Below are 18708 nucleotides of genomic sequence, written 5' to 3'. Positions count from 1 at the left end.
AATTTCATTTTTTATGAAGGAAGTTCACTTTTGGTGTCACCCCCATCCTTTTTATTACTTTTGCAATGAGTCAAAAAACTCATTGTTTAAGTGCAATTAATTGTACTCGAGAAGTATCCCCATAGCGATGCTAATCAAGATAGCATTTGGAACCTTTACTATGAAGGAATTAGTCCTCCTTCCAAAGTTTTTACCGGTGAAGTTGAAAAAGTCACAACAACATCTAGCAAATGCTTTGCATACATCTGCAAGTTTACCAATCTTCAAGATAGAGCAGTTGAATTCGAATATACTGGTTGCTCGATTTTACTTTGCGAAAACGTTTTTTCAAAAGGTTCAGGTACAGTATATATTAAAGGTTATAGTAAAAATAACATTATTATTGATAAATTCTGTTCATTTGAAAGCAAAACTCCTTCACAAGGCCAATTTGCTTTTTTCGACGGCAAAAACAGTACAATCCTCCAAGGATCAATTTGTAATGGAGGAAATAGTTCAGTAGATTATATGAATTACCAATCTCAAGGTTTTACATCACTTTCAAAAACAAACGTTTCTAACTGTATTTCAGTACGATGTACAGGTTTTAGTTATGATGATGTTGAATCAACAGTAAATGTTTCATTTTGTAATTTTGAGAATTTAAAAGCAGCTTTCTGGATTATTACTGGGTTTTCTCATTGTCAAGGAAGAATTGACCGATGTAATTATATAAATAATTCTCAAGAGAAAAATTCTGTATTAGTTTATATTTCTATAGATAGACTTGATATTTTCGATTCATCTTTCCAAAACAATCGACAGAATAACAAAGGAGTTTTATTTCAATCAGATTATGGCGGAAAGATTTATATACATCAATGTAGTATTGATGATTTATCAACTGATGGAACAGTTGATGTATCAGATCAAGGAACAGAATCATTTAAGAATAATTTAAAATTCATTGATTTAAGTCCATGTGAAGGAAATCTTGAAATAGTATTATTATTTGCTCCAAAGAAAGAAAATAAAATTTGTTCTTCTTTTAAACTTATAAATTTTCTTTTTGGTAAATTTGATATTTCACTTTTGTTTATTGATTAAATGATAAAAATTTCAATTACACATGCTTTCCACTTCCTGACATACTCATCACACATACGTGTATAGTAATCCTTGAACTGTTTAATGTTTTGTCCTTTATTTCTATAGGTTGCAGCCTTAATCGCCTGATTTTTTTTGACAAATATATAATAAGAATCTTCGGACAACTGTCAAAAAAAAAGTTATTTGCCAAGTTTCAGAAGCATTTCCATGCATGAGGGTTAAGACAAAACTTAAGAATCCACGATCAACATTAGGTAAATCTATCAAAGAAATATTAAATCGAGCAGGCAAGCGACAAATTTCACATCCAAAGCAAAACCAAACTTACGAAAACGATGATTCTGCATCTGAGAGTCGGCGAAGTAGTACAAGAATTAACGAAATCTTACATTTTCAAAATAATTTTGTAAGAAACAATTCTAATTCAAATTTCATATTAGAAAGTATATCAGAAGAAGTCGAAGATCAATTATTTAACGAATCACCAATTAAAAAATCTATTAATAATAAAATTTCTGAATTAATTCCATCACAAGACCAATTACAGCTTGACGACATTACAGAAGAAAAATCCGAAATAAATACATCAATAATTTCCACAAATACAAAAAATTCATATTCATATTTTGAAGAAGAAGAAAACGAAGATAATTTCGAGTTTTATCCAGAATATGACTATTACAAACCTCGTCAACCTTACGAAAAACCTAAGAAAGGCTCAAAAAGAGTCAAAAGAAAACCAAATGCTGCATTTATTGAAGAACAACAAGAATTAAACACATGAATTGATATTGAATCTTCCCAATTAAAATCAACAATTATTCAAAAAGATTTCAATACTTTGTATTTATATAAAAATATCCTCATTTATTCAGCGAATGCACATACATTGTACTATAATTTAGTTTATTCCACTTATCATTTACTAAGACTGAAGAACAATTTTATTTAAAGTTGATTTATTCTTAAAGGTGGAAAATGTTTATTTAGTTTTATTCTTTTTCATACCAGAAAGCAAGATAAAGAGCGAAAGCAAGTACAATTACTTGAATTACAATAACAAAGATACCAACACCTAGAAGAATCTTCTTCCATGCTTTGATAAGATCATCTACTTGTTGGGTGCAAGTTTCAATTGTTGTTGCAGTTGTGTTGTGATAACCACAGTTCTTCATATCTTCTTCGCTATATGGTGTCTTGTAACCACAGCATTCTAAGCCTTCTTTGATACTTTTGATTGTATCTTTGCCTTTGTTTTCATCCCACCAAGCTTGAACAGTAGTGTTAATCTTCTTTACAATACCAATTGCTACGGCAATGATAACAATTTCAATAACAACAACTACAATGAACAGGATTGCGTATGTGACTCTGTAGCATTTAATGTTACCAAAGCAAATAATAAGGAAGCCAAGAATGCATACAATTGCAACAAATACGAAAACAACAATCATCATAATTACACCTGTTTTTGCTTTGCCTAAAGTATCAAGGTTATTCTTTTTGATTGCAGCCCAACCAATGAAGACACATAGGCCAAGAATGAGAAGAACAATGAAGTTGACAATTCCAATAACTGTTCTAGCGCAGCAGGAGCAGCAAGTCATACTTGTGTGAAAATGAAGTTCTCTTTCAAACGTCATACTCTTTTCAATTTTTGATAAATCTTTCAATTACTGAATTATCGACATTCAAATGATATTTTAAGCGACTTGCAAAATATTACAATCATTTATTAATACTTTCTAAACCTATAAATTATGATCTTAAATTTTTTTTGGCAAAAAAATTCTGATCTTAAAAATTTATCAAGTTCGCATTAAACTATTATACTATCAGAAATAATTAATATTATCAACTTTATAATTTCAATTGGTTTTCAATTCAATAAAATCTATTCGATAATTCACAGGGCTCCATTCGGCACTTAATCTTCATAAACACTCCTCTCAATTGATTCATTTGTAATTGATATATAAAATAAATGTTTACTAATAAGATCTAATAACTCAAAAGACGAGTTGTGATATGAAAATATATAAGATTATTTGAGTAATTTCATGATCTTGATACAATATCTAGTCAATTTATGCCTTCAACATTTTTGGGACTCTATGATTTGGTAATTTGTGATATGAAAACTTTGTTTATTGTTACGCTGAATTTTGAAATGAGTTCTGTGAATAAGGAGATAATTGAATTAGATTAGGAATATAGGAATAATAAGCATTGGAACTTTGCTGGTAAGGCATGGGTAGAGGTTGACTTTGTTGATTTCCTTGCATGGAAACACGAATTAATGGTTGAAAGAAATTTTGTTGGTTGATTTGTGGGGTTTTATCTGGATTTTTTCTGGACAATTCTTATATAGATCATTCAATAAAAATGTTCGATTATCACCTTCAAAAGTTCGATAATTAAATATGTTAAAATGCAATGTAAATTTTGCACGTAAATCTTCATCCATGAACCATTCCCGAAGTTTGATATTTTTAAGTAAGTTACAAAGAGATGGAAAGTCAGATTCAAGCGAAGAACCTATTGGAGTATGAACAATCATATGATTCAAATACTGAATTTTCCTTGTGGTAACATCTCCCGTTATCAAATATTGTTCAAGAGTCGTTGGCCAAAGATGTAAAATCCGTAAAAAAATCAATAACCAGAGAAAGGAAAAAATGGCAATCGTTGTGGTTCTAATGATTGGAGTTTCATCGAAATATGAGATAACTAAACTGACAATTGAGGCTATATATGCGGTCAATAGTGGAAGTTCATTGAAAGTATTGAATATGTTGCCAATCAAAATTATAATACATGCGAAAATTCTGCCAATTCCGCAAGTGGGAGTGCATGATATGCAATTAAGAAACCTATGTGGTATGTAACAGCATTCACAGCATTTGGGCGGATGAAAACAACAGCTACAACAAAAATAAGTTTCACAGTCAAAATCTACAGTCAGGTTTCCAAGATATGCTTCCATATCATAATCATCCCATATATAATCACTATTGAATGACTGAGAAACCCCATTAACACCATCTTCAATTAAATCATCATCCGATTGATCATTTTGTAAGATAGAACTAATTTTCATCTGAAAAATGAAGTGAATGATTGGTTTGTCAAAAATTTTCACTCCCATATTATTTGTATTTAGGGATAAATCGATATAACATTTTTTAAAGATGTAAAAAATGCGGAAAAAGATGTTGTAAAAGATGTTGTAAAATTATTGAGAACAAAATTGTCACCTAAAAATAAAAGTCAAAAGGTTCAAGAAACACCATTTTTATAAAGAGATACCCAACAAAAATTGAGGGAGATTGAAAGAAATTGAGATGGAAATAACGCAAACTTTTTAATAAAATGTGCCTTAAAAAGGATGAAAATACTTTATAATTCTGTATATTCTTGAACATTATAAATTCGTCGAATAAAATTTTAAAGATTTTTAAAAATTTAAAAAATGAAATCTAGAATATATTAGGAATACCAGAATATGGTCTTTTATGAAATGTTTCAAATTGAAGTGACTTAAGATAAGATCGATTCTCCAGGTATTTAAATTCTTCCTTTGGATTATCTTGATCATTGTAAGTTTGAAAGATTTGTTGCTTTCGATTTTCTTTGACAATTGAAATCAATTTCTTTACACTGGAAATTGTTTTAAGAACTGATACACCAAAAATCGAGTAAATCACAATAGACCTCATCAACACCATTAGAAAACTCATTAAAATCAACTCTTAGTTCACGACAAAATTTTTTTATTATTGGATATATTTCTTTCGATTTGTATGAAAATCTTTGTATGAAATTTAGGTTGAGATAAGTTCGATACTTGATTGCAATAGAATCTAACGATTTAAGTAAACCAGGCCATTCTTTATTAATCCAATATAAGTACTTATTTAGATATTGTATAAAATTTCCAAATTGGAATTCAGTTTGATCTTTCAATTGATAATACATTGAAAGAGACTCTTCTGGTAATTCGTCTACATTAATTGAATAAATTAAGTTTAAAAGTTCCATAACTTTTTCATTAACTTTATAAACAGTTGGAGATAGTTCAAAAAATCAAACCTCTGTTGATAAGATGTAAGTGGCACTATAAATAATTTTGTAGATGGCGCGAATGCATTGAAGAATCTGCATACTTGAGTGAAAGCTATCAGGTAATCATTGTAATCTGCCATTAAAATTTTTGAAAAATTTATGTCAAGAGTGAAGAAATATAGGCAAGCAGATAGATAGTAAAATAGAAATGAAAAAAAAAGGTAGTGGGGCTTCCAGGCGCGTTGCGCCTCTAGCCCATAAGAAATTTTTCCCAAGACCCAAGAGGAGGACCGAACCCCAGCCGACCAGCCGGTGACACTTTTTGTGTCGCTTTTCACAAATTATATATGTTTTCATGTTTTGTCACTTTTCTGTCACTTTTCAGGTAAAAACATTTTTATTATTATATATAAATGAATTTTACAAAACCACCGTTACCGTTCTTTGGAAATAAGAGTGGATGTAAAGATATTATATTGAGAGAACTTAAGAAACTACCGAATGGTCTAACATTTGTAGATTTGTTCGGTGGAAGTTTCTATATATCCCATTTGTGCCATACAATATTCCCAGACTCAAAGATTATATGCAATGACTTCGACAACTATATGGACCGTCTCAAACATATACCAGACACAACAATATATTGAAAGAGTTAAAAGAAAAGATACCTATAGGTAAGATGGAACGTATACCATTAGATAAGAAAAATATTGTGAGAGAGGTTTTGAAAAAGCAGAATATATAGACTGGGATAGTATATCTGCTAGACTATTATATAGTGGTTCTATAAGAGTTCATGACATTGAAACACTTATGTCAAAAGTTTTATATCTTAACTATACAAATGTTTTCAAAGAGGACATAGAAAAATATATTGAGGGTATAGAGTTTGTGAGATGTCGTTGGACAGAGTTGTATGAAAAATATAAAGACAAGGAAAATGTTTTCTTTATAGTGGACCTGCCGTTCTATAACACATGGGATTTTCAATACCAAGTAGACTGGACTTTGAGAGACTCTTTAGAAACTTTAGACGTTATACATAACCATCCATGCTTTTACTTTACATCCGATAAAAGTGGTTTGGAAACCGTTATGAGATGGTTAGAGGACATACATGACTATGAGTTTATATATGACAAGATAGAATATGAGAGAGGTCCTATAAACCGGAGAAAGTGTCACAATAAAGAAATTTTATTAGTAAGTAAATGTGGTTTGAAATCGGATTGTTAGTTTTAGGTTTTTTCCATTGTGTCATTTATTTATTTGACGTGGCAGAAAAGTACAGAGAATATGAAGATGAACCAATGCCTGCAAATGTTCAGTATATGTACTCGTAAGAGATATTTTTATCTAATATTAAATGGACGCACAGAACTTAGCGAATGCACAGCAACCTGGACAACCAAACCCAGAGAATATTCCAAATGAAGTTAGAATACAAACTGCAATGGCAAACTATGGTCAAGTGCCAACAGATGTACAAATGCAAACTGCCATGTCAAATGACGCTGCGTTAGGTTTGCCACCATGGTATGCAAATATGAGATGGAAAGAGTTTTATACAAACCCTGAAGTGGGATATAAACAACTTTATGCAGATGACGCGAACACAGGAGTTGACCCAGAATATGTTTTCTACCAGAGGAGAAACAGAATGTATGAGCTCCAGTTAAAGAATGCTATGGAACTCAACAGGAAACGTAAGAGACTAGGCGGACATTAGATTTTTACATATAGTAAAATGGGTTTCTTCAGTAGTATTGGAAACTTCTTCAGAAGAGTTGGAAGAGGTATATGGAATGGAATAAAATCTGTCGGAAGAGGAGTATGGAACGGTGTCAAAAATATTGGTAAAAGAGTAGGTCAGTTTGTTGGTATTATACCTAAAGACCCTGAACCAGAAGAACAAGCTCCTGTTATACAACAGCCTGAACCTGCACCACAGTCAAGTTGGCAACCAAATCCAACACCTCAACCGTATTAAAAAATTATATTTTTACCGTTCGATAGTAGTTGTATATGAAACTAAGTTCTAAGTAAAACGCATGGTATAATGGAATTATTCTTTTTCTTCCATCTGTAGTAAACCATACTTGAAAGTCTGAAATACTTCCACTTGGTGGTTCGTATAACTTTGTAGGTTTTTCGTAAAAGTCATTTGCCAAGCATAAAAAAGAGTTTTGGGCGCCAGAAAATGAAGCATGAACAATAATAGCATCTTGGTCGAAAATATTTTCATATGTTCCATTAGGGTTTTCGACTTCATAATAGTCCGGGTGTACTGGATATGCTGCAGGCTGATTTAACATCCTCATAAATCTATACCATGCCAAGTTGTTATATTTTGTAGAAATATAAACGTTTTCTCCAAGGTCTTCTATTCTATTGATTTTAACAGTTGCATTTTTCCTGTCATAAATAATATCGAGATGGTATTCTCCTTCGTCAATGTTATACTGGTTTGCATATTCGATATAGATATCGTTTATTTTTTCTTGAAAAGCTTGAAGAGTTGTTTCTAAATTTACAAGCAAACTAACTTGTAAAAGTTTTCCCTGTTCAAATTTCTCATACATACGTTTTTCTTTGTTATAGTATCGAACTTCAAAACCGACCGTAAATGGGAAACCATGTATGGCTTCTGAAATGAACTTCATTCTACGAAAGCCAATAGCTTTTGTGACGGATGGGTCTCTTAGCCATCTTAATGGGTAGTCAAAACGATAGCCTTCATGCTTTACGGTATCTGTCTCAAACTTTTGACCGACATTAGTAAAAAGTTCATCTAATGGTTTAGTTGTAGCAACTCTAGAATTTTCTTTTTCTATTGGAAGCATATTTTATCTATAATAAAAATGTCAAATGAAACAGCGTCTATGAGAGAAATACAACACAACCGACAACTCATTATGCAAGCTCTAAATAAGAACACAACAAACTTTTCAAACTATTCTAAGATATCTGAGTCATTGAAAGAAGGAAACTTAAAACTGACATTAAACCCAATGACAGATGAGTTTCTTTCAAGACAATAAAACCATACTGTCTGTATAAATCCAACAAAAGGAACTTTAAACGAGAAACCTATAAATGAACTTCTTTTGAAAGCAGATGTTGACAACAAAGCTGACAAAGAATATGTAGACGATGCAATAGCAAAAGAAGAAGAAAGAGCTAACAATGCTTATGCAACAAAAGAACATACTCATCCTGAACTAGCAGACAAAACATATGTTGACAATAAAATGTCAAGTGAAGTGACAAGAGCTGAAAACGAATATTCTAAAAAGACTCATATACATTATATTAACCAAATACCAAGTCTTAAGGAAACATTAGAGACAAAAGCAGATAAGACTCATACACATTCTATATCTGATATTACAAACTTACAAGAAACCTTAAACAGGAAAAGTGACGTTGGACATACACATACCATTGCAAATATTACAAACTTACAAGAAACCTTAAACAGGAAAAGTGACGTTGGACATACACATACCATTGCAAATATTACAAACTTACAAGAAACCTTAAACAGGAAAAGTGACGTTGGACATACACATACCATTGCAAATATTACAAACTTACAAGAAACCTTAAACAGGAAAAGTGACGTTGGACATACACATACCATTGCAAATATTACAAACTTACAAGAAACCTTAAACAGGAAAAGTGACGTTGGACATACACATACCATTGCAAATATTACAAACTTACAAGAAACCTTAAACAGGAAAAATGACGTTGGACATACACATACCATTGCAAATATTACAAACTTACAAGAAACCTTAAACAGGAAAAGTGACGTTGGACATACACATACCATTGCAAATATTACAAACTTACAAGAAACCTTAAACAGGAAAAGTGACGTTGGACATACACATTCTATATCTGAAATAACAGACTTAAACGTTAGCCTTGAAAATAAAGCAGATAAAACATATGTCAATGAAATATACCAAAGTTTGATAGGAACAAAAAATATTGAAACTATTGTTGGTGACTTTTCTGTCAATGAAGAAAATAAATATTTTAGATGGCAGTTGGTACAGTCCTTAAAAAATGGTACACGGTGTAAACTCATTCCGAAAAATAACAATGAAATGTATGTAAGCTATAAAAAGAATGATGGTACACAAGTTAAAGTTCCATTAGACAACAACTGCTACTTAAACTTATATGGAGACGAACAAAAGAAATATTTAAGAGTTTATGAAATGGCAGATATGACATTGCCTGACCCAGCTCCAGCACCATATTATTATGACTATGGAGATGACGACAGAACACCACATGTAGATGAACAAAAGCTAACATTATATTTAGATTATTATAGATATAAAAGATATAATGCAATAGAAAAAACGAGAATAGTATATTATTATACAGATGACAGAAATAAATATTATAGTCAAGACTTTACCTACCCTGAAAACATAAGATTATATTATAAAAAATATTCTGACACAAACCAGAAGAAACCTGAAATAGTTGCACTATATTTTAAGTTCAAAAGAGACAATCCTATAATATCTCATATGTTTGATTTAATGAACCCAATAGGTTCTATTTATACATCTATGGAAGCAAGAGGTCCTCAAGTAATGTTTGGTGTTGGTGCATGGGAACAAATAGTCGACAGGTTTTTGTATTGTGCAAACTCTTCAAAGGAAACAGGTGGAAGTAAAACGATTTCAGGTGAAAATTTACCTGCACACAGTCACTACATAGATTTAAGTACATCTCAAGCAGGTTAGCATAAGCATAGATATTGGGATTGGTCAGGAATGACAAAAGGTAAAGGATATGATGTTAAAGACGACGTTAAGTTTGCTATAAATTGTTACTGGAGTGACACTCAGGGAGAAGGAAACCATACACATTTCGTTTCAGGATATACACAAACAACGGGACAAAGTAAAGAATACATGCCACCTTACATGACAGTTTACGCATGGTATAGAATTGCTTAGTCGTCATTTTCAACTTCTTTAGCATATTCGTCAGGAGTTGTCATTTCCGAAAAATAGAAGCGTCGATGGAAGCTGTCGTTATGCCAATCTGAGGAGCCCCAGCAAGTTTCATCGAACGAATCTTCAAAAGAGCATCTTCCGTGAAAAGTGCTATTGGTTTTGTAAACTTCTTTGCTCTCAATTCATCTGGACCGTCTCTGTCACCAGTATATTGTATTTGTACAATACCAACAGTTGAAATACCACCCATAAAGTCTTCTGAGTCAGCAAATGGAATGCCAAGCCAAAAGTTTGAACGGTCTCCATTTGTATATTGAGTTTTTTGACCTCCTGTATGAGTCCATACTTTCACATATGGCATAATAGAACTTTGCATTTCAGGGTTAATGGTTGTTGTGAAGTTGTTGTTAAAGTTCATAGCATCTAATGTCAAGTTGTATGACCTCATATCCTCAACTGTAGAATATTCTTCTCTTGGATAATATTTGCCATCTATGTTTATATGATATTTAATACCAGGGTTGTAGAAACAAGAATAGTCATTTATAGTTCGTCTGAACAGTACAAACATAGTATCTGCATGTTTCATTGCAGTTGTTAAAGCAATATCTGTTCTTGCACCTGCGGCTCCTGGATTTTGGTTTCCAACTTCACCTGCAAAGTCTTTGACAGATATTTGGTGTATAGGGAACATAAGTGGAACTGCAATATATTTGGCAGCTAAAGCATTTGAAATATCTGGGTCCAACATATAGACTGCAAGTCTGCTTTCTATTCTCTTGCATTCAAACTGTTCGCATGTGAACTTAACTGGGTCCCAAGCAGTTCCAGCAGCATTGAAATAATAGTTTACTTCATTGTTGAAGTTTGAGAAACCAAAGTCTAAGTCAACTTTGTCTTTGCAAAATTCGGCGAATGACGTTTGATTTGTTCCCTTTACGTCTGTAATAGTGAATGGATCTTGTGTTGGTGCAATGACTAAGTTATTTTTGCTTGGAGTAAGTTCGATAGAAATTTTTCCTGCCCAGTTTGGCAAGTATCTTAAAAACCTGAAGATGAGGAAAGATGACAAAAGAACTCTAAGTTTCATTTTTACTTTAGTGGCAGCAATTCCATCTGAACCAGAAAGGTTAACATAAACTCCTGGAACGTTAGGGTCAAGTCTTCTTATTTTCTCAATAGTTGCATACTGGTCTGTTTGTTCTCTAGCTTGTGGTTGTACTGAGTTTCTCAAAGCGAACCATTCATAGTTTGCCCATGTTACTGTTTGAACTAAGTCAGAGTTAGAATATATCTTATATCCCATGAAAACTTCTGGAGCATATTGGTATCCGACATAGAAAATTCCATTGCAACCTTTCTTGTCAGACAACTTGGCAGAAGGTTTTATTTCAATGTCTTGTTCCACGTATAAGAATGAGTTGTCAATAGAAATAATATGAAACCTGTCGCAAGCAATATCTACTGTTGTTGAAGAACCTTCTCCAAACTCACCTACGTTTCCATAAGAAACAGCAGTTGTATATTCGTAAGTTCCAGGAACTATTTCTGACCTTCTAATGGCATTGTCGCATTCGTTATACCATTCGGAAACATTTCCGTTCATGGCATCCAAAACTGTTGGCGTTATATTCTGAGCGGCGTACATTTCATATGGGTAAAAATATAGAATAGTTGGATTTATGTGTCATAATAGAACCCACTCGGACCAAGCTTTACTTTCTTCCTGACTGAGTTTTTAACTCTTCTTTTTCCTTCATTGCCACTACTTTCACTAGATGAAGTTACTTCTTCACTACTTTCACTTTGTTCTACTCTTCTCTTCTTCTTTGGTGTCGCTTTTGGTAACTTGCCCTCTGCTTCAAGTTGTTGCATCTTTGCCTCATGTTCACCTAGTATGTTGTAAATTTCCCATGTCCTTTTTGCCTTTGGGCTCTGGTCGCCCATCTCAGGTAACCTATATCCTAGAAAGATTTTGTCATAGTTTGTATTTGAGTCTTCGCTTATTGTTTGCATGACTCTTTCCTGAGTTTCCGGTTCAAGCTCTTCAAACAGAGCTTGTCCATATGGAATAAGCTTGTTTCCAAATATATGTTTTTGTAGCCATTCTGGTTTTCTTTCCATGTAACCAATAATATCTTTTGTGAATTGGAAAGCTTTTACCCAATGTTTCAGTCTTGCGTCATTTATTTCTGTAGTTGGTTTTATTTTGTCAAGGAACATGTTTTTCAATACTATCATTTCATTTGGTACTGTCCATTTGAGTTTTCTTAAATATTCATCCCTTCTCAGTTCATTGTCTGCAAAGTAAGTTTTTATGACATTTTGCAAACTTTCGTTTGCAAGGTCATGTACAATAGGTTCTCTTCCTTCTCTCTCCCTAACTTTCTTTCTAAACTCTTCACCAAATATACCATCTCTATGGTTCTGTGTAGTTCTTTGAGATAAATGTTCTAGAACGTCAGGTGTTATATTTCCCCAGCCATGTTCATTTCATACTGGTCCAAAATATCTGCATCTTTCATATCTTTCAATGGCATTAAAGCCGCACTGAAAATACCAGTTATATCTGGTTCACCATTCAATTCCATTGCGTCTACAACTTCTTGGAATTGAGGTTGTAAGTTTATGAACCACCTATCCGGATTAGCTTTATGACCCCATCTCATTGTAGTTCCATAGTCTGCAGAAACAAAAGTAGGTTTGTTTCCATATTGGTTAGGTTCTGAATGAACTTTAAACAATGTTTCATTTCTATATGTTTTGTTGAAATTTAACCTTTTATTTTCACCGAGTTCAGCCAAAGATTGAACGTTATATGGTCGTAAGTAAAAAGGATTATTGTATTTGCGTACATTTTCTTTCAGTACTTCCATTCTATGCTGAATATTTTCATCTGATGTTGGAGTCTTTTGTATGTCGGTGAACATTTTTCGATATTCTTCTACTATGTCAGCCGAATTTTTCTTAGACTCTTGGAAAGATTCCATATTCTCCGCATACACTTGTTGAGGGTCAAGATTTTTCGGCTGTTCCAAATCTTCATCTAGTTCTGTGAAGTTAGTTTCCAAAGGAGGGACTTGTTCGTTTCCTTCAGGCTCTTCTAGCTGTTGTTGCTGAACTATTTCTTCCATGTCTGGTTGTATCTGAACTTCTTCCTGTTGAGTTTCTTGTACCTCATCTGCTGGCATTTCATATATTCCGAGACCGTTTTTAACAAGTTCCCTATCTAAGTCATCCGGACTCGTAAACCTTTCTTCTTTCGTTCCGTCTCTATTTTTTACGCGTTTCATGAAGAGAGTTGAATTATCATTTAGCTCTGACATCAAATATCTCGGAGTAAATTCATTCATGTCATTTGGATGATATGCTATTAAATCATATCCCTTAGCGAGCTTGTATTTTCCAGGTTTGAGATTATATCCGATTTGATGCTGAGCCATAAAGCTAAATAGGTTCGGGTCAGTATTTCCTTCCTTGAACTTTCTAATAGCTTCTTTATATCTGTCACTAAAGTCAAGAGTATCTGGGTAACCATAATCTTCCTTAAGCATTTTTAAGAATTCTTGGTTTCCTTTTTCTCTACTTCTTTTATGTCCTTGCTCTGTTTGTGGTTGTTGTTGTGCAGGGTTTTGAACTGTTGGTTGTTGTGCAGGGTTTTGAACTGTTGGTTGCTGTGCTGGGTTTTGAACTGTTGGTTTTGGTTGTTGTTGTGGTGCTGGATTTTGAACTGTTGGTTGTTGTTGTGGTGTATGCCTGTGTCTGTGTCCATGTGACGATGTAAATGTTTTAGGTAGTCCTGGTGCAGGTGCTTCTCTTGGAGGGTTTGGTGGTATATAAGTTCCACCAGCTGGCACATATGTTCCATCTGCAGCATAATGTCCTACCTGACTTTTCGTTCTTAAGAAAGCATTTACTAGGTCTGTTTTGGTCTGTTGTAACTCTTTTTCTTGACTTTCCACAACAGTTGCTCTAACGGCGTCATATGCACTTTGAACTGCCTGTCTCGTTGCTGCATCTGTTATTTTCGTCATATTTTGTGCTACTTCTCTTAACTCTTTGTCGAAACCTTCAGACTTCAGTTTCTTTCCAGATGAGAAGTCGTTCACTAGTTTCACCTTACTATGAAGAGCTTCGAAGGCATTCTTAAAGTCAGCATTCATTAAAGCTTCATTTGAACTATCTTCATCCGCTTGTATTTTTGTCCTTATTGACCCTATAAGTTGGGCTGCTTTAGCGTTGGCTTGGGCATCTAACCAGTCATTATTAGCTTTTATAATATCTGCGCTTTTCATTGCCTTTTGCATGGCTGCGTCGTTATTTTTACTTTCTTGTGCTAAGTTTTCATACTGTACGGTTTGGTTTTGCAACTGTAAAAGTTTTTCTGCCTTTACATTTGCTTCAACTTCTTTTTTATACTCATCGCTATCCATATATGTCTTCATGGCTTTTTGTATTATTTCTTCATCTTTCAGTACTTTATATTGAGTAGTATGGTTTTTCAAATTTATAACATCTTGTTCCATTTTTGCTACTTCTGCTGCTTTTTCTGACACTTTTTTCGCATATTCCTCTGTACTTAGTTCTTTCAGTTGTTCTTCTTTCTTCTTTTTCTCTACGTTTAACTCATTGAGTTTCTTTGTGTGTCTGTCATATTCTAGTTTCTTTTCGTTTTCACTTATTTGTTTCTGTATGTCTATGTTTGACTTTTTGACATCTGTTATTTGATTTTTGAGTGAACTCAAATTCATTTGACTTTGAGGGTTATAAGCTGTTCCATCTGCAGCTCCACCATAGCCTGCCATTTTCGCTAAAAGTGCCGCTCTTAAACCTCCACTCTGTGCACCAATAACTCGGTTTAAAAGCATAGGGTTGCTTGACATTTGTTGCAACATAGTGGGGTCATTCATCATTTGTTGTTGCAACTGTTGTTGTGGTGTCAGTTTTACTATTGGATGTTTCAATGCTCCCTTCCTCTTACGTATATTCTTACGTAGCTTACGTGGCATTTTAAGTGAAGTAAAAAACGGTTTTTGACAGATGTTTATATGACACTTTTTGTTCAGCACAAAAAACTACTCGGTCAAAGTGTTGTCAGTTTTGTAAAATAACCGTCCTACCTCATTCTATAAGGGGGAAAAGGCTTCTCAAAGTATACTTCCTTGGAACGCCTGTAACTTTTCCTGTAGCGACGATAGACCCTTACTTGTCCGGACAAAGTTATATAATTTTGAGTGCTCTACAAAAAAGTCACCGGCTGGCTCGTCCTCAGAAATTTTTGATGGGCTAGAGGGCGCAACGCGCCTGGAAGCCCTCCGAATAAAAACTTCATTTATACTAAACATCTTCGGGGCTAGATGGCGCAACGCGCCTGGAAGCCCTCCGAATAAAAACTTCATTTATACTAAACATCTTCGGGCTAGATGGCGCAACGCGCCTGGAAGCCCTCCGAATAAAAACTTCATTTATACTAAACATCTTCGGGGCTAGAGGGCGCAACGCGCCTGGAAGCCCTCCGAATAAAAACTTCATTTATACTAAACATCTTCGGGGCTAGAGGGCGCAACGCGCCTGGAAGCCCTCCGAATAAAAACTTCATTTATACTAAACATCTTCGGGCTAGATGGCGCAACGCGCCTGGAAGCCCTCCGAATAAAAACTTCATTTATACTAAACATCTTCGGGGCTAGAGGGCGCAACGCGCCTGGAAGCCCTCCGAATAAAACTTCATTTATACTAAACATCTTCGGGCTAGAGGGCGCAACGCGCCTGGAAGCCCTCCGAATAAAAACTTCATTTATACTAAACATCTTCGGGCTAGATGGCGCAACGCGCCTGGAAGCCCTCCGAATAAAAACTTCATTTATACTAAACATCTTCGGGCTAGAGGGCGCAACGCGCCTGGAAGCCCTCCGAATAAAAACTTCATTTATACTAAACATCTTCGGGCTAGATGGCGCAACGCGCCTGGAAGCCCTCCGAATAAAAACTTCATTTATACTAAACATCTTCGGGGCTAGATGGCGCAACGCGCCTGGAAGCCCTCCGAATAAAAACTTCATTTATACTAAACATCTTCGGGGCTAGAGGGCGCAACGCGCCTGGAAGCCCTCCGAATAAAAACTTCATTTATACTAAACATCTTCGGGGCTAGAGGCGCAACGCGCCTGGAAGCCCTCCGAATAAAAACTTCATTTATACTAAACATCTTCGGGCTAGATGGCGCAACGCGCCTGGAAGCCCTCCGAATAAAAACTTCATTTATACTAAACATCTTCGGGGCTAGATGGCGCAACGCGCCTGGAAGCCCTCCGAATAAAAACTTCATTTATACTAAACATCTTCGGGGCTAGAGGGCGCAACGCGCCTGGAAGCCCTCCGAATAAAAACTTCATTTATACTAAACATCTTCGGGGCTAGAGGGCGCAACGCGCCTGGAAGCCCTCCGAATAAAAACTTCATTTATACTAAACATCTTCGGGCTAGATGGCGCAACGCGCCTGGAAGCCCTCCGAATAAAAACTTCATTTATACTAAACATCTTCGGGGCTAGATGGCGCAACGCGCCTGGAAGCCCTCCGAATAAAAACTTCATTTATACTAAACATCTTCGGGCTAGAGGGCGCAACGCGCCTGGAAGCCCTCCGAATAAAAACTTCATTTATACTAAACATCTTCGGGCTAGATGGCGCAACGCGCCTGGAAGCCCCACTACCTTTTTTTAAATCTAGAATATTGTATTATGCTTAGTATTATTTCATTTTTCTCATTCAATTTAGAATTTACAAATGTCAAAAAATTGAGAGCTGTCACTTTTGATGAATTTCTGTTTATTACAAAGGGAGCTTGAAAATACGTGAGTTACAAAATAAATTTCGATTATATACAATGCATAGATGAATTAGACAAACATGATAATATGTCTATTTTTGTCTTGCTATCACCTCCTTTTTTTGTGTAATACCCAGATTTGCCTTACTTTTACCACCCCTCTAAAGCTGGGGACACCGCCTATCGTTGGGAGTAGCTATTAAATAGAACCACCAAGGGTATTTTTCGACCTGCCGGTGTAGTGGAAACATCCGACATAATGATTCATTATGCCAAGGTTTGATTCCCATTTAGCCAAATTTTTTCTTTTTTGGATCATGAATTTTCTTTTGGGTCACTATAAGATTTGTTTCATGTTCTAAATCTGCTGCATATGTAATCTATTTTTATTTACCTATTTTTTAAAAATCTATTGGATTGCCAAATTTGAATATATTTAAAATCATAAAAATCCAAAAAAACTATAAATATATGTTTTATGCATAGTGCCGATACTCAAATATCAGATTACTTAGATCCATGAATAATATCCGAATTTTTTTTCTTAAAATTAAACTTCAAACTTCTTGCAATCTTATTCTTAATCAATTGTAAATTTTTAAAACCATTTTTTAAAATAATTTTGCGTAAATTTTATTCTCATGTTGTTTTAATCGAAAATTGATACATTTTCAAAAAAAATAATATTGACTTATGAAATTCATTTTTAAGGTGAAATAGTATTGTTTTTATTAAAGTATATGAATAATATATAAAAAATTAATGAATAATATAAGCAGATTTTTAGTTTACAAAACAAATATGAGCAATGCAATTTCAAACTTTTGCTGGCAATTTCGATATTGCTCAAGTTTGTAGTATTTGTGATACCTATAACATCGGCTTAATCAAAATTCGATTTTTCTTATGAGTTATTGAGAAAATTTGATTGCAATGAGAAGGATTTCGACGTTTTTGATAAACTAAGAGCTGAGCTTTAGGGTTCAGTTCATTTATGGCTGTAGTTTGATGCGTAGATCTCTTTTTTATTGTAAATTCTTTCAGCATGGAGATCGAGAATGAATCTTTTGAGAACTTTATGAGTTTTTACACCCGTAAAGAGGTCCTTCGAGGAAAGATAGTCCAGACTACATGAAGATGTGGGTTAACCAAAAAAAGCCGATGGTTTCCCCATATTCATGTAGATCTTCGAAAAAATGAGCACCAAAAAAGCCAAAAAAATAGGCTTTTTATTGGATTTGTACACTAGATTAATAATCTATTTAGGATCTGACACTCTTTTTAGCCAGAGATATGAGGTCCTTTCTAGGAAAACGATCTATTCATCCATAAAAAAAATGAATTATCGTTTTCCCAGAAATTACATGGGGAGTGGTAAAAGTAAGGAAAATCTGGGTATTCATAATAAATTTCATAATTTTTATTTGCCACAAATGAATATATCGAGATGTTACTGTTGTAAACAGAAATTCATCAAAAGTGACACCTCAGAAAAGCTAAAATATTGAATTTTTGGAACTTTTGATAGAGCACGTTTTTAAATATTAATTAAAGTAAATGTATATTTTGTAAAGATTCTTTTTAATAAAAAATAAAATTTTGAAGAAGAACACAAAATCTTCTGAAAATAATATCACATAAACTCATATTATTTTCTAATATATAACTATTTTATATAAAAATCAAATTCAATGATCTTAAAAGCGAAGGATAAACCTCAAAATTTACG

At 34.0% G+C, this 18708-nt stretch overlaps 7 protein-coding genes and 1 pseudogene across 8 annotated transcripts, besides 3 other annotated features; 4 read left to right on the top strand and 4 right to left on the bottom strand.

Annotated features, from left to right (window-relative positions):
- Positions 1 to 1300: 1300 nt before the first annotated feature.
- Positions 1301 to 1816, top strand: TVAGG3_0732690 (uncharacterized protein; the record flags this gene model as incomplete). Its single annotated transcript, XM_001292046.1, has 1 exon — positions 1301 to 1816. A coding segment is annotated over one exon (516 nt), but the record flags the coding sequence as incomplete, so codon positions are not given.
- Positions 1817 to 2081: 265 nt separating this feature from the next.
- TVAGG3_0732680 (tetraspanin family) lies at positions 2082 to 2696 on the bottom strand (the record flags this gene model as incomplete). The annotated part of the gene is made up of 1 exon (XM_051244597.1): positions 2082 to 2696. The coding sequence occupies one exon, from the start codon at positions 2694 to 2696 to the stop codon at positions 2082 to 2084; it is 615 nt and encodes a 204-aa protein (XP_051091184.1).
- Positions 2697 to 6523: 3827 nt separating this feature from the next.
- Positions 6524 to 6886, top strand: TVAGG3_0732670 (uncharacterized protein; the record flags this gene model as incomplete). The annotated part of the gene is made up of 1 exon (XM_051244596.1): positions 6524 to 6886. One exon carries the CDS (start codon positions 6524 to 6526, stop codon positions 6884 to 6886), a length of 363 nt encoding a protein of 120 aa, XP_051091183.1.
- Positions 6887 to 6904: 18 nt separating this feature from the next.
- Positions 6905 to 7147, top strand: TVAGG3_0732660 (serine threonine-protein phosphatase family; the record flags this gene model as incomplete). The annotated part of the gene is made up of 1 exon (XM_051244595.1): positions 6905 to 7147. One exon carries the CDS (start codon positions 6905 to 6907, stop codon positions 7145 to 7147), a length of 243 nt encoding a protein of 80 aa, XP_051091182.1.
- Positions 7148 to 7151: 4 nt separating this feature from the next.
- On the bottom strand, positions 7152 to 7739 carry TVAGG3_0732650 (uncharacterized protein; the record flags this gene model as incomplete). The annotated part of the gene is made up of 1 exon (XM_051244594.1): positions 7152 to 7739. One exon carries the CDS (start codon positions 7737 to 7739, stop codon positions 7152 to 7154), a length of 588 nt encoding a protein of 195 aa, XP_051091181.1.
- A 711-nt stretch (positions 7740 to 8450) lies between these two features.
- Positions 8451 to 12874: a mobile genetic element.
- TVAGG3_0732640 lies at positions 9279 to 10003 on the top strand (annotated as a pseudogene). Its single transcript has one exon. A coding segment is annotated over exon 1 (725 nt).
- Positions 10189 to 10899, bottom strand: TVAGG3_0732630 (protein of unknown function, DUF4106 family; the record flags this gene model as incomplete). Its single annotated transcript, XM_051244593.1, has 1 exon — positions 10189 to 10899. The coding sequence occupies one exon, from the start codon at positions 10897 to 10899 to the stop codon at positions 10189 to 10191; it is 711 nt and encodes a 236-aa protein (XP_051091180.1).
- On the bottom strand, positions 11829 to 12272 carry TVAGG3_0732620 (protein of unknown function, DUF4106 family; the record flags this gene model as incomplete). Its single annotated transcript, XM_051244592.1, has 1 exon — positions 11829 to 12272. The coding sequence occupies one exon, from the start codon at positions 12270 to 12272 to the stop codon at positions 11829 to 11831; it is 444 nt and encodes a 147-aa protein (XP_051091179.1).
- A 4073-nt stretch (positions 12875 to 16947) lies between the features above and the next one.
- Positions 16948 to 16984: a mobile genetic element.
- Positions 16985 to 18433: 1449 nt separating this feature from the next.
- Positions 18434 to 18471: a mobile genetic element.
- Between the last annotated feature and the right edge of the window lie 237 nt (positions 18472 to 18708).

This window comes from Trichomonas vaginalis, chromosome III, assembly GCF_026262505.1.
Source record: "Trichomonas vaginalis G3 chromosome III, whole genome shotgun sequence".
NCBI lineage: Eukaryota > Parabasalia > Trichomonadida > Trichomonadidae > Trichomonas > Trichomonas vaginalis.
This window is presented reverse-complemented; position numbering and strand designations above follow the sequence as displayed.